General features: G+C 33.9%; 1 protein-coding gene across 7 annotated transcripts in view; it reads left to right on the top strand.

Annotated features, from left to right (window-relative positions):
- Positions 1-16085, top strand: part of RALGPS2 (Ral GEF with PH domain and SH3 binding motif 2) — a 204961-nt gene that overhangs the window by 171180 nt on the left and 17696 nt on the right. For 4 of the 7 annotated variants that reach the window (XM_055254607.2, XM_063627490.1, XM_063627489.1 and 1 more), the window contains 4 exons: positions 267-321; positions 4516-4621; positions 7330-7422; positions 14056-14161. In XM_055254607.2, the coding sequence (XP_055110582.1) occupies positions 267-321; positions 4516-4621; positions 7330-7422; positions 14056-14161 (360 nt within the window). Of the gene's footprint in view, positions 1-266; positions 322-2828; positions 2907-4515; positions 4622-7329; positions 7423-14055; positions 14162-16085 lie in introns of all 7 variants that reach the window. The other 3 variants (XM_055254605.2, XM_063627487.1, XM_055254606.2) reach the window with 1 other exon arrangement.

Raw genomic sequence — 16085 nt, forward strand, 5'->3', positions numbered from 1 at the left:
CATAATGAATTTCAGCTACAAATAGGCAAGCAAAAACGTTTTATGCTATTTTGTTATTTTAAGTTGTCGTGTCAACTGTATTCCAATATATTGCAAAATAAACCTAACAGCAGTAATATTAGAATAAAGAATTATATATAGATATGTTCATCTGCAATGTGATTGTCATTTTATGAGCATAGTTAATTAATTTATTTTTAAATTGTGAAATGCAAACTAGAGAGGTAATTCTGATGTTTAAAAAGTAGAATAACTTTTCATTTTAGGTAGCAGCGATGGTTCTGAACTAAGTGAAGAGACCTCATGGCCTGCTTTTGAAAGGTAAAATAAATTGTCCATTTGAACTACTTTGAGTTTATTTTGTCTGGGTTAAATAATGTAATAAAAATTTTAAGAGATAATATTTACTACATATCCCTAAGCGATAAGTTTTCTACTGGTAAAAGAAATTAGAAGTTGATATTTAAGTTTGGGTATGTAAGTAATGGGAATGAATGATAATCTTATCTCTAAATGTTTATTTGGTGGCATGACACATGTATTTGAATTTTAATACATTTACATTTATAACTTAAAAATAATAACCGATCATCGACAAGTAACCTACTTACATATTCAAAAAATTATTTCTTAAGTTCTGGTTCATTTAAGTAATTTTAAGGCATTTAGTGGAGTGGTCAACTTTATTCTCTGCTGCTTTGTCAAGGACAAAATGATTTAATAAATTTTAAATTATACAAGTAAAGCAAGTTAAGGTTAGAATTTAAATTGTCATAAACTCAAAACTTTCAGAGTACACTTTTATACTGAAATACTCTAAGTTGTGCTCCCTTCTCCTTCCTTTGTTGCTTTAAGCTGTTAAAGCTGTCATCTGCCTATAGCAAATATCATGCTATATTGAGGTCTAAGTACATATAAGATCTGAAGAATGTGACCAAACAATGCAAATAATTATTTATTAAATGTCCATTAGGATTCTTATGTTTTCACTGACCATTTCAGTTCTGCCATTTCAGACTCATAAGGTATTTGGCTCTTGACCAAAATAATTGCTGTCTTTTTGTATGAACTAAGTAACTAAATTTCTAAAAATGCCTATATTCATTACTCAAGAGGGTCGTTTAGATTGAATGTTAAATGTCATATTAATACTGAAGTTGAAAATGTTCAATTGCCTAACTCCTTATCAGTCACAATTTTAGAAAACAATTTTAAATTAAACTTTATTTGAAATCGTAAATTTCATGTTGTTTAACTGGAAAAATAGATCCTTATTTTTTATGTGACTTCATAAAGATTTCTCACTATTATGTGATTAAGATTTTGTTTATAAGTTCTGCATTGCAAAGTACTTTTGATCCTTTCTACTCTAATTATCAGTGTTCCCAACTTTTGTTCTCTTTGTTTTGCGGGATAATAATAAGTAAAAACAAATTATTTTTATTTATTTTTGTATTATTTTTCTTCCAACCTTTACTTCTGATCTGTTCATTTGAGTTTGCCTGAAATGTGAAAAACACAAGAATTGCCTTTGACATGTTGTCTGAATTTGTTCAAATTGTCTTTCCCTCTAGAAAGAATGTAAAACCATCAGAAGTTGATTATAGAGTGTATTGTAATCTTTATATTTAAAAAATATTGGTTACAAAAAATATAACTAAATTGTTTTTTAGATTGCTTGACTTATGAGTAACCAGAATGGTGGTGTGTTAAATAATCTGTTCTCATCCCAGCAGGTTATTTATGAAGACAGTATTTAATGACGTTGCCTTCACGTCTCAAAACAGTTTTTTTCCTTTATAACAGGTGTTTTGCTTTGCAGACATTTGTGGCTAAAAAAATCTACTTTTCTTATGCCAAGTTTAAATTAGTGGGCTCTTGGAACATTTTTAGAACAGTGAAATGAATGCTGCCCAGCAAGATTCAGACATGAAATAATAGAAAGTTAATAAAGAACTAGGATATAAAGTACTACTCATGGATAGTGAACTTGAAAAATGTACTCTGAATGTTAACATACCATTTTCTGTTATTTTCTAGACAGACATCAAATACATTGTTGTCTTATTTTCTAGACAGACATCAAATACATTAAGTTGCTAAAATAATACTTTTTCTTTAAAACATCATTTATCAACAGTGCTACTTTCAGATTTTCCTAGGCAAAGAAGTATCAGTATTTTTATGTGTCTGTTTTTATTTTTTTGTTTTTAACTATTATGTGCCATTTTGGATAAGTATTAACTCATCATTTTTATCATTTATTGGCTTTGTCAGTTATTGTAGGAATAATATAAGGCCTATATTACTCATTCATTTCTTTTATTTACTATAAAGGATAAAAAGGAAAATAAAGTTTTCCTCATGAGTTTCATGTTTACGAGCCACATTGCTTTTAGGTGTCTTCATAGGGACATATAATAAAAATGAATTACTTATATAAATCCGGGCATCATATTTAAACTGGAATCCAAGAAGTGGTATAGAAACGTAAGAATTTTTGAAGTATTTTTCAGGTTTTTTTTAATTATTTGGCTATAAATGCTCTTTAATTCTTTTAGCAGATTTGTGAAAGTGAATGTATATATAAATATATGGTGTGTACTAAATACCTCTCAGTATTTCTAGAGTCAATAGTAGAAGAAAAAATTGTTTGAAATCTACACTGCATGCTTTAAAAAAGAAAGAGGAACAATCACATACTACCCGTTTGTAAGATTTAGAAAGCTATATTACAAGAAGAAACTATTATACTGTTCTAGGTATTGATAATGACTGTGTAAATAAAAGTATATGTAATATATACAATTTATAATGGAATCCAACAGGAACAGATTATACCATTCTCTCGGCCCGGTGACAAGAGTGGCACGAAATGGCTATCGAAGTCACATGAAGGCCAGCAGGTACAATTCCCCTGCATTCAGGGGTCACAGAACTCCCTTACGGTGTTGGTGATTGGCTTACATGGGTGTGGTCTGACATTATTTCTCTTTTTTCTCAACTAATTGATTTAAAAACTAAACAAATTACCCAGAAAAACTTTCTTTCCAAGATCTAATGTGAAGATAAATTTCAACTATTCTTTCTGATCCACAGAGCTAATTGCTAAAACTTGCGTCTTAATGTTATATATTTTAAAATGCTTCCAAATTGGTAGCCTTTAAACTGCACAGGTCTTTCTAATGCTGATAGTTTTTGAATGAACAATATAAAAATCTGCTTGTTTATTCATAAGTTGTAATCAAAGCATTTACTTTGCTAATAAATTTATATTTGATTTGTCTTTTTAAAATGTTTTTCAGATAAACTACAGGTCCTGAATGTAGACGAGTCTATGTCATAGAATAATCATTTGTATATTTAAATTCATATTCGTTCAGTTGTTTGTCTAGTTAAACCAGGTCTCTTTTGGACCGTTATTAGCTGTGGAGGCAGATAAGGGTAGTGTATTGATTGGGAACGTGGGGTTTAGTGGTGATGGGTAATCAATTCATAATACAACAAAATACCAAACTTCAGAAGCAAACTTTACATCAGTTTGATGGTGTCTAATCTCTCTGCATATATCTCCCTGAATATAAATAGCTGTAGCATGAAATTTCTACTGGTTTATAGGTTCTTAAGTCACTCTGAAGACACCTAAATAATCACAAAGGAATAAACTGGCAAACTTTAGTTTTCATTGCTCTTATAGGAATTCTGCAGCTCATGTCAAGTCACCAGTGACATTTTTATCAGCATGTATGTTTAATTGGCTCATGTAGAAATCATTAATCATTGTATTAAACATAGGACCTTAAATCAATGAGGGAAAGATATTAAAGTGTTGGTCATTTTGTGATTTTTTTTTTAAAGATACATGAAAAGGAAATCTTGAGTTTTGGGTTTTTTCCTTTCGTGGAGAGCTATTAGGCCATAATCTCTTATCCATTGACACCATTTAAATGTTATTAAAATGTATTACAGAAAACTAGTTTTTAAAATATTTTATTATTGACTTTATTACTTCTTTCTGCTATTTTAGAATTAAATTAAGCATGTTTTCTTTTTTTCTTTTTGAGCTTGTATTTTTATTTTCAGTTTTATATATACTTAAATACTTTTAACAAATAGAATCCTCATTTTTCCTACCAGGACTTAAAGTTTCTATGGGGAAAATAAGGTTGCAACAGTGATGCAGTGTGGCATGTTAAGAAGAAGAAAACAAATCTTAAATTTTTAATTTAATATTTACTAAAGTGAATTACTGCATTCTTTTTAAATTATACTTGTTCAAATATGTAATAAAGTGTGTTTTTTAACCATCTGCTGACTTTAATAACTTTCTAATCAACTTTTTGTGACAGCTTATAAATTTCAAGATTAATAAACCTTTAAAATTGTCAGTGTCTTCTCAGCTCTGAATAAAGTAACAAAGTTTTAAAATTAAGAATAATTACATTTTATTTAAGTACCTACTTGATGACTATTATAGACAAAAGCTCTTATGTGTTCTTTTCTTCGTTATTATAGTTCTGCAGAATCAGAAGATTTGGCAGTACATTTATATCCAGGAGCTGTTACTATTCAAGGTGTTCTCAGGAGAAAAACTTTGTTAAAAGAAGGCAAAAAGCCTACAGTAAGATTCCATCATATTATATTTTAATACACCTCTAAAAATATGCAAATGTATAAGACTCTGTAAAAGTACTAAAACAATTAAAACCTGATTATAGTAGACTTGAAATAATATTAAATAAGGTCCTCCCCCCTTATCCTTGGGTCATCCATTCCAAGACCCCCCGGAGATGACTGAAAGATAGTACCAAACCAAATTACCATCATTTGGAACATGTTTCTGTTCATGTCTTCCATCCACAAATATAATACCTTTTCTATATTAACTAAGCACTTAACCCCACACAGTAGCCGTAACTTTTGCAGTTTGCGTTGCAATAGGAAAACTAGCATGAATTTCTTTTTCCTTCTTCACAATTTCACAGATAGAAAATTTGTTCTTACCATGGATCTTAGCAACCTTAGCGTCTAATTTTTCTTTTCTTAACCCAAGAACTTTTCTTTTCACTTAAGGAAGCAGTGGGGAGTGGGGCACAAGGGTAGCACGTATAGTGTGGAGACGCTGGACAAAGAAAGGGATGATTATGTCCACAGAAGCACAGAGCAGAACTGTGTGAGATTTTATCATGTTACTCAGAACAACACGTGATTTTAAAACCTGTGAATTGTTTATTTCTCAAATTTTCCAATAAATATTTTTAGACTATGGTTGTCTGTGGGTAACTGAAACCACAGATAAGAGGGAAAATATTGTACACATTTGTTGCACCATGTTTTCTTAAAGCGTTATGTGTGCCATATAGATTTCTGTTAAATCATGTGTTAAGGGTGCTTAAATCCTGTACTTTTTTTTTACCCCCATTGTAGTTCTTATACAAAATTATTTCTTAGAGAACCCTGAAAGTGTATCATGAAGAAGTATTTTAGTATTAAGTTTAGGTAAAATAGAAAATAAAGAGTAACAACCCTAAAAAATGGAATTTGATTGTGTTTTATCACTTTATTTAAATTCCTGTAGTACAGTTTTGTTTTCTACATAACAGAACCCAAATATTAAATGCTTTCCAAACCATAACTATATTGGGGGGAAAAAAAGGAAAATTGGTGGAACAAAGCTCTTAATATGTATCAAAGAAGTTTCTTCTTCCTCAACACCAGCATAGTAGTTTGACTACTAAGGAACAATTTTTTTCCCTTTCTCAAATTTGAAATATAAAACCTTTGTTATATATTCACACTTAAAGCTTTTGAAGATATGGAGGCTTCATAAAAGTAATCTTATTTTGTTGTTTATATCACAGTAAGCCAAAGGCACATACAAATCAAGAATCTCTTAGGCAGGCTAGTGAACTCAGAATTGCATGTCAGTTGAAGCATTACCATACCTTTTGTGTGCTGGATGCTAGAAATAGAGCAGTGAACAAGGTGAGGCAAAGTGTCTTCCTCCTGGATTACATTTCAGTGAGGAGAAATAGAGAATAAGGCTTTAAAATAAGGTCATAGGATACAGAATGATGGGGCAAGGAGGGATGCCACTGTGGCAAAACATTTGAGCTGAGATCTGAATGAGGAAGGTGAGTTAGCTGTGTGAATATCTAGAGTTCAGGAGACAAGAAGGCTTGTGTAGTTTACGCCTTGAAATTGGGGAAGGTGGAGGAGATCAGGTAAGAGGCAAAAGCTGGAGTTGTTTGATGATAAACATGAAGTATAAGAGAAAGAGTGAAAACAAAGATAACTTCTAGGTTTGGGGACTGAGGTGGGTGTATGTTGGGGACATTTATTGGAATGAGGGGCAGGTCAGTCTTGGCCAAGTTCAGTTTGATATGTTTATTAAACATACAAGTGGAGGTGTCATTGTGGCTGTTGAAAAAGTATGGATCATGAGGTCAGCAGAGAGGTGGCAGGGAGAGAGATTTGGGAGTCATTAGCATACAGATAGATAGTATTTGAAATATGGAACTGGATGATAGATTATCTAAGAAGAAAGTATAGCTAGAGAAGAAAACAAGGTTGGAGATGGGGCTCTGTAGCATTAAAGGTCTCCCACAAAGAAGAGTATAAAGGAAAACTAGGGAACTGTTGTCCCAGAAGCCTAGCAGTTACAGTACTTGAAAAAGCAAAGAGTGGCCAGCTGGGTCAGATGCTGTTAAGAGGCTGGCTATGATAAGGACAGAGGCTTTGCTAAAATTACAATCATCAGTGACCTTGATGGCCCAAAAGCCAAATGAAGTGAGTTAAGTAGAAAATGGGCAAAACAGAAGAAGTAGAGGCAAGATTTAGAGACACCCTTGCAAGAAGTTATGCTGTGAAAAGGAGAAGAGAAATTGGTTGGTGTCTGGGGGGTGAGGAGATGGGTCAAGGGAGGGATTTTAAAGCTGGGAGTACTATTAAGGTTCATTTGTATAATGATGGTAGAGGGAGAGAGATTGAGAAGCAATGGACTTAATTGCAAAAGCAAACTTCCTTAAAAAGTGAGAGATAGTTGGCATCTAGGGCATAAAAAGAGAGTTGAGTTTGCCTTTAGATAGACTTGGGGTTAACTATTCTATTGTAGCTGGAAGAAAGACTGAGTACGTGGGTCTACAAACAGGTAGTTAGATGGAAGTGACAGGAGTATTTGAGATTAAGATTTCAGAAGTGATACAGCTCAACTCTGAGGTTAGGACTTTGGTCGAAGTGACGTGGACTTGATCATTGGTGCTTAGAATGTAAAGAAACTAAGAAGCCAGGAGCATTGTAATAGTATATTCCTGTGTTTGTCCTATCCAGGTAGCATCTTGGACAAAATATTGGGCAGCTTTGTGTGGGACACAGCTTTTTTACTATGCTGCCAAATCTCTAAAGGCTACAGAAAGAAAACATGTAAGTATTTGTTCTCTACATTTTTAACATGGTTTCCCAGACTGTTCATGGTTATAAAGAAAGCAGTCCTAATGGGATACCAAGGTTTTTTGGGTTTGCTCTTGTTTTTTCCTATCTTCTAGTCCAAAAGTTCTTACATGTATTTCTTTTTTAAATACCATTTTTCCATTGCAAATGTCAAAACTGCACGTTACGCTTATCTATTTTGTCATCAAAGCTTTCTCAAATCTGGAGTTTCCTGTTCAATATTGTTCAAAACTATTGCCTTGGAGTTTCCTTTCTTAATCAGCAAAATGTGGAAATGTGGGACTAACATCTAAAGTTCTTTCCACCTCAATCTCTGGTTCAGTGATTCTTCCCAACAATGAAGAGGAGTGATCAATTACAACAGTTACTGCAGTCAGTTTCTTGTGCTTCATATTACTTAAAAGAAGCCTCTTTTTCACCCTGTAGAATTTTCCTATGAATCTTTTTTGCATGCTGTTTTGTTTTTACATACCAGTGATAGAATCTTTGAAAGGAAGAATGATTTCCTATGTTGCATTAATAAAATCTGAGAGGAATTTTATTTCTAAGTCACATGTTTTGGGGGAGAAAAATTAAGTGGTTTATCCTACTGAGGAAAGGTAAGCCAGTGAAGAAAAATTTAAGTCCTTTTTCTACTTAAAACTTAACCAAATGATACTGTGTAATTCAGAGTAATTCAGAGAAACTCTTCTTTATTCTCATAGTTTTAGCCCTTTAATCAAACCAGAGGTATAGAAAAGAACATTGTTGGTTTAAATGAATGTGGGAAGTACCATAAGATAGCATTGCCTTTCTTTATCAGCCATACCCACCACCTGCCACTGTCCTGAGCATCATGACTCATTGTCTTGCTTTTCTTCAGAGTGTTAGCATATATGTTTCCCTAATTAATCCATGGTTTCATTTTTTAACTGTACCTCAGTGGGATCATATATATTCTTAAGCACTAGCTTTTTTGCTCACTATTATTATATAATTGTTAAGATAGCTCTTGCATTGAGATAAAGGACTTGAGTGAAGGATCATGGAGATTTCTTCTGTGAATATTCATTTTTTTGTATTCTGGTCAAATTGACAATAATGCCTATATACCCTACAACATTTACACAGATTAGTTTTGCTAGAACAATTTGTAGAGTTAGTACTTCTGTTCTCAAAGTGAGAAAAAGGTTGGATTCATTCAGTTCAATTAAATCCTTTATCTTCATATAGAAAGTAACTTTTCACATAGCCACATTGAGATACTTGCTGGATAGATTTCACTTAGCTGACTGTTGTAGAAAAGTCATTATTCAAAATAAAATGGTTATTTTGTTTTTTTGTTTTTTCTTAGTTTCAATGAGAAAAAGTCCAAATTAGAGAAATTATAACTGAATTTGTCATCTAATGGATATGTTAAATATTGTTTTGTGCTTTGCATTGTTGCTTGTGCATAAAAAGTTACTAGTATGTTATAGTTTGGGTTTTTAATTACATGAGGTTTTTGATAGGTAATGTATGCAAAATGTTTGGAAATTAAAGCATAGCGGGTTGTGAGAAAATCTTATTGAGTACCATGGAAATTGACCACATTTCTCATCTTTTCTAATTAAATTAAAATATAATTAAAGAATAAATTTGAAGAACAGGTTAGAGGGTATAGAGACAGGTCTATATCTATATTTAGTATTAATTTTGAGATAGAAAAATATGGCACAGAACTAAATGGAAGAAAAAAATTTTAATAGTTTTCAAATAAAGTTAAAATACAAATAAATTGGAGGAAAATATCTGCTATATGTAAGCAAACGATAAAGGATTAAAATCACTATTTAAACATAGCACCACCTGTATTGTTGTTGTTTTTGGGTTTTTTTTTTTTTTGCCAAAATATTTAACTTGAATCTTATGAGGAAATAATCAAATGCAAATTGTGGGACATTCTATGAGACAACTGGCCTAGATTCTTTTTTTTTTTTTTTTTTTTTTTTATTATACTTTAGGGTTTTAGGGTACATGTGCACAACGTGCAGGTTTGTTACATATGTATCCATGTGCCATGTTGATTTCCTGCACCCATTAACTCGTCATTTAGCATTAGGTGTATCTCCTAATGCTGTCCCTCCCCCCTCCCCCCACCACAAAACAGTCCCTGGAGCGTGATGTTCCCCTTCCTGTGTCCATGAGTTCTCATTGTTCAATTCCCACCTATGAGTGAGAACATGCGGTGTTTGGTTTTTTGTCCTTGCGATAGTTTACTGAGAATGATGTTTTCCAGTTTCATCCATGTCCCTACAAAGGACACGAACTCATCATTTTTTATGGCTGCATAGTATTCCATGGTGTATATGTGCCACATTTTCTTAATCCAGTCTATCGTTGTTGGACATTTGGGTTGGTTCCAACTCTTTGCTATTGTGAATAGTGCCGCAATAAACATACGTGTGCATGTGTCTTTATAGCAGCATGATTTATAGTCCTTTGGGTATATACCCAGTAATGGGATGGCTGGGTCAAATGGTATTTCTAGTTGTAGATCCCTGAGGAATCGCCACACTGACTTCCACAATGGTTGAACTAGTTTACAGTCCCACCAACAGTGTAAAAGTGTTCCTATTTCTCCACATCCTCTCCAGCACCTGTTGTTTCCTGATTTTTTAATGATGGCCATTCTAACTGGTGTGAGATGGTATCTCACTGTGGTTTTGATTTGCATTTCTCTGATGGCCAGTGATGAGGAGCATTTCTTCATGTGTTTTTTGGCTGCATAAATGTCTTCTTTTGAGAAGTGTCTGTTCATGTCCTCTGCCCACTTTTTGATGGGGTTGTTTGTTTTTTTCTTGTAAATTTGTTTGAATTCATTGTAGATTCTGGATATTAGCCCTTTGTCAGATGAGTAGGTTGCAAAAATGTTCTCCCATTGTGTAGGTTGCCTGTTCACTCTGATGATAGTTTCTTTTGCTGTGCAGAAGCTCTTTAGTTTAATGAGATCCCATTTGTCGATTTTGGCTTTTGTTGCCATTGCTTTTGGTGTTTTAGACATGAAGTCCTTGCCCACGCCTATGTCCTGAATGGTATTGCCTAGGTTTTCTTGTAGGATTTTAATGGTTTTAGGTCTAACATATAAGTCTTTAATCCATCTTGAATTAATTTTTGTATAAGGTGTAAGGAAGGGATCCAGTTGCAGCTTTCTACATATGGCTAGCCAGTTTTCCCAGCACCATTTATTAAATAGGGAATCCTTTCCCCATTTCTTGTTTTTGTCAGGTTTGTCAAAGATCAGATAGTTGTAGCTATGCGGCATCATTTCTGAGGGCTCTGTTCTGTTCCATTGATCTATGTCTCTGTTGTGGTACCAGTACCATGCTGTTTTGGTTACTGTAGCCTTGTAGTATAGTTTAAAGTCAGGTAGCGTGATGCCTCCAGCTTTGTTCTTTTGGCTTAGGATTGACTTGGCGATGCGGGCTCTTTTTTGGTTCCATATGAACTTGAAAGTAGTTTTTTCCAATTCTGTGAAGAAAGTCATTGGTAGCTTGATGGGGATGGCATTGAATCTATAAATTACCTTGGGCAGTATGGCCATTTTCACGATATTGATTCTTCCAACCCATGAGCATGGAATGTTCTTCCATTTGTTTGTATCCTCTTTTATTTCATTGAGCAGTGGTTTGTAGTTCTCCTTGAAGAGGTCCTTCACATCCCTTGTAAGTTGGATTCCTAGGTATTTTATTCTCTTTGAAGCAATTGTGAATGGGAGTTCACTCATGATTTGGCTCTCTGTTTGTCTGTTATTGGTGTACAAGAATGCTTGTGATTTTTGTACATTAATTTTGTATCCTGAGACTTTGCTGAAGTTGCTAATCAGCTTAAGGAGATTTTGGGCTGAGACAATGGGGTTTTCTAGATATACAATCATGTCATCTGCAAACAGGGACAATTTGACTTCCTCTTTTCCTAATTGAATACCCTTTATTTCCTTCTCCTGCCTGATTGCTCTGGCCAGAACTTCCAGCACTATGTTGAATAGGAGTGGTGAGAGAGGGCATCCCTGTCTTGTGCCAGTTTTCAGAGGGAATGCTTCCAGTTTTTGCCCATTCAGTATGATATTGGCTGTGGGTTTGTTGTAGATAGCTCTTATTATTTTGAGATACGTCCCATCAATACCTAATTTATTGAGAGTTTTTAGCATGAAGGGTTGTTGAATTTTGTCAAAGGCCTTTTCTGCATCTATTGAGATAATCATGTGGTTTTTGTCTTTGGTTCTGTTTAAAAAGACAAAAACTTGGCAGGTGGAGTAAGGGCAGGGGGACAGGAGGACTGTTCTAGATTAAAGGAGACTTGACAACTAAATGCCATGTATGTTTTTTAGTTGAATCCTGGAGTTATATTGGGGAAAAAATTTAAAAAGCTATAAAGGTTATTATTGGAACAACTTAAGAAAATGTAATATGGACTTTATGTGGTTGTCTCTTCAATTTCTTAGAAATGACAATTACGTTGTGATTGTATAGGAATATATTCTTGTTATTAAAAGACACATGTTGAAATATTTAGGGTTCAATGTTAGGATGTCTGCAATTTGCATTTGAATGTTCAGAGAGATCAAATACAAAAATGTAGATTAAGGATATATGGCTAATCATTGTGGCATTCTCAACTTCTATACAGTTTGAATTTTTTCAAAATAAAAAAGCTGGAGGAGAAAAAAAATCATAGATTAAAATACACCTGTTCATGTATATATATAAACCCAGAAGTGGGACATATGGAAGTCTGTATACCTTATTTTAGTATTCTATAAAGTATATATTTTTTTGCCTATGAAGAACAGAGTTTGTGTGGGTAGAGTGATCAACCTCACTTACTATTTAAAAATGCAAATTAAGGGAGACACTTTCCTGCCATTAGACAAAAATTTAAAAGATTGATGATATAGCATTGGTCATGATATGGGGAAACAGACTGTCATCCATGGCTGGTAAAAATCTAAATTGGTATTGCTTTTGTGGTGGCCAGTCCGAGTCAGTATTTGGCTTGGTAATAACCAGAAATTCCTCATCTGAGAATCTGTCCTACAGAAATTTTTGAACAGGTGCACAAAGATTATCTGTAGAAGAATATTTCTATAATATTTATGACAACAGAAATCTGGAAATACCCAAAATACTTATCAATAAGGAAATGGTTACTGATAGATGAAAAACACAAGTCAGAGTGTAAATATATTCCCCATTAATATGTAAAAACCAACAGCAGCAATGACACAAGCCTCTGATATAATAAATGTATAGAATAAAGTCTGGAGGTTGTCACCTCAAGTGATGATTATGTCTGGGGAATGTGATGGGATTCAGCTGGTGTTTAAAGGGCGTTTGTACTCTAGTTTCATCCCTGTTTCTGAAGCAGTTTATGTTGCTTGAGTTACTTTTTATTTTTTGAAAAAAGGAATTGAGGTAGAAGTTTTTGGGCTTAGGAAAAGAATATTAGAAGATCATACTATTCATGTTGAAGTACATTTATGAGCTGTCAAATCAGCAGTCCTGTGGTGGGGCCAATTTCATTCTTCACAGTACTAAAACTTATTGATTTCTTTAGCTTTCATATTTCAATTTCATGTTGTTATAAATGGGCCATGTTCATTCTTTTTCCCATTTCCTTTAATCATGAAGCGTATCATACATACAAAAGAAGATAGGTAGTGTACATGTACGTTTTAAAGCATAATAAATAAAATGAACACCTGTATACTCTCCACCCAGTGTGAGGAACAGAATGTTACTACAACCATCAAAGCCTTCCCAGAGGCATCCACTTCTTTCCTGTCAACCATATCCACAGCCTGTCGCTGTCCTGAATTTCTTGTTAATTGTCGCCTTGTTTTTCTTTAGTGTTTTACCATGTACACTTCCTTATACAATGCACTGTTTCATTTTTAAACAATACCTGAATGGCTTCACATACATAGTCTTAAGCACTAGCTTAAGCCAGCCAGTTCTTTTATAACTGCCCTTTCTCATAATTAAAAAAAGAAGTTGTAGCTAAAATAATAATAATAAAAGAATGGTTAACTACAAAAGTAATAGACATGCTAAGAATACCCTTCTTTTTTGAAAAATACAAGTAAGAATATTGTCATTAAGAATTATCTGGTTGCAGGGAGCTGAGATCACACAACTGCACCACAGCCTGGGCAACAGAGTGAGACTGTCTCAAGAAAAAAAAGAACTCTGATAGCACTGCTGATTTATTACATCATCAGATTTAAGATAGCATAGCTACTAAAATGCAAATGTCCTTCCTATAAGTAGTACAGTAATTCAGAAAAAAACAACAGATTAATATATCATATTCACAAACATATTATGCTCTCTGGGAATAGAGAATAGGTCAGTTAGGTTTTGATGAAGAGTTGAAGCTGGGAAGGTCTGGAAGGTAGGAGATGATCTGAAGAAGGCATGCCTAGGATGAAATTCAGCAGTAAAAGGCCCCAGGCTGACCGAGACCAGCATGAAGTCACAAATCTCATCTTTCATTAGGAGAAACTGAAAATAGACTCCCTAACACTGAAGTTTTGCTAGAATAAACCATAAATTTTCTGTTTCCACTAATTATCTTTTTTTCTCTCAGTTCAAATCAACATCCAATAAGAATGTATCTGTGGTAGGATGGATGGTGATGATGGCTGATGACCCTGAACATCCTGATCTCTTCCTGCTGACTGACTCTGAGAAAGGTGAATTGTTAGAATAACTGGGGCTTACGATACTGCATATATATATGTGTTTGTGTATTTGTATGTATGTATGTGTGTGTGTGTATACATGTCATATATATAATGTTTTATGCATACATGAAGAACTTGATGAGCCAAAACCTAGTTTCACCGGAATACTCAAGAGGGAAAGTGCTTGTGTAGTTTTATCTATTGGGAAATACTTCTGTCCCATTATGTATTTTAATAATATTTTTGGAGCTTATTTTCTTTGCTCCATGGGCATATGCTTGAAAATTAAAAGCCCAGCTAATCCCTGGAGACCTAACTAGGAAAGGAGGGAGGGAATTTGAGAATATATACCCCACTGTTACTTCAAATTTTTAGAGACTTGCCATATAGGCCCTACTCCTTCCTTCATCAATACCTTGAAATGGACTGTTATTCTTAAGTTCTGAATGTGGCAGAGTTTTCCTTTAAATATTTATTCTGTCACTTTAAATTATTCAGAACCAATATTCTGCAGTCTTATCCACACAGATCTAGAGATGCCACACAATTATTGTATTTATTTAGATGTATTTTATTCTAAAGAATATTTAAGAACAGAATTATTTCTTTTAATCCGTAAGCAGCAAAACAGTGACTTTCTGAATGTATTTGACTCAGATCACTTTCCAAGTTAATTATAATATTTTACATACAGTATATAGAGAGACACTTATGAATAAAATAACTGGCTATTGACCATTGGAGTTTATAAAGTAGATATGAGAAATTGGAGGATGGGCCATGTAGAATCACATCATATGTTCTTACTCTACCTGTGACTGTAGTGGATACCTCAAGGCTCATCAGAAAATATCCCAAGTGGTTGCTTTTCTTCCATCATAACAACTGCTAGCTATTGACAAGTACCAGAAAGATACTTTCGGCAGTTCACAACTGGAATACTATGTTACCTTTTATTGACTTCACAACTATATTTTGACCTCTGTTTATTCGGATACTATTTTGTATCAACAGATATCCCACTTTTATGATGTTTCAGTGTTTTAAGTAAATAAGTAAGCAAATATGTTGGAGGCAGGAAAAAATAATAATACCAAAATGTCTTGTTTTTAGATTAAGTAGATTGATTTACAGAATAAATACACCCTACTCAACATTTTTTTCCCGTAAGTTATTGGGGTACAGGTGGTATCTGGTTACATGAGTAAGTTCTTTAGTGGTGATTTGTGAGATTTTGGTGCACCCATCATCCAAGCAGCATACACTGCACTCTATTTGTAGTCTTTTGTCCCTCATCTCCCTTCTCACTTTTCTCCCCAAGTCCCCAAAGTCCATTGTATCATTCTTATGCTTTTGCATCCTCATAGCTTAGCTCCCACATATCAGTGAGAACATATGATGTTTGGTTTTCCATTCCTCAGTTACTTCACTTAGAATAATGGTCTCCAGTCTCATCCAGTTCACTGCAAATGCTGTTAATTCATTCCTTTTTATGGCTGTGTAGTATTCTATCACATATATATACCACAGTTTATTTATCCACTCGTTGATTGATAGGCATTTGGGTTGGTTCCACGATTTTGCAATTGTGAATTTGCTGCTGTGAACATGTGCATGCAAGTATCTTTTTCATATAATGACTTCTTTTCCTCTGGGTAGATACCCAGTAGTGGGATTGCTAGATCAAATGGTAATTCTACTTTTAGTTCCTCAAGGAATCGCCACACTGTATTCCATAGTGGCTGTACTAGTTTACATTCCCACCAGCAGTGTAGAAGTGTTGCATGTTTACCACATCCATGCCAACATCTACTGTTTTTTCTTTTTTTTTATTTTTGCCATTCTTGCAGGAGTAAGGTAGTATCCTCATTGTAGTTTTGATTTGCATTTCCCTGATCATTAGTGATGTGGAGCATTTTTTCATTTGTTTGTT

The sequence above is a fragment of the Symphalangus syndactylus genome, chromosome 12, assembly GCF_028878055.3.
Source record: "Symphalangus syndactylus isolate Jambi chromosome 12, NHGRI_mSymSyn1-v2.1_pri, whole genome shotgun sequence".
In the NCBI taxonomy this organism is placed as follows: Eukaryota; Metazoa; Chordata; class Mammalia; order Primates; family Hylobatidae; genus Symphalangus; species Symphalangus syndactylus.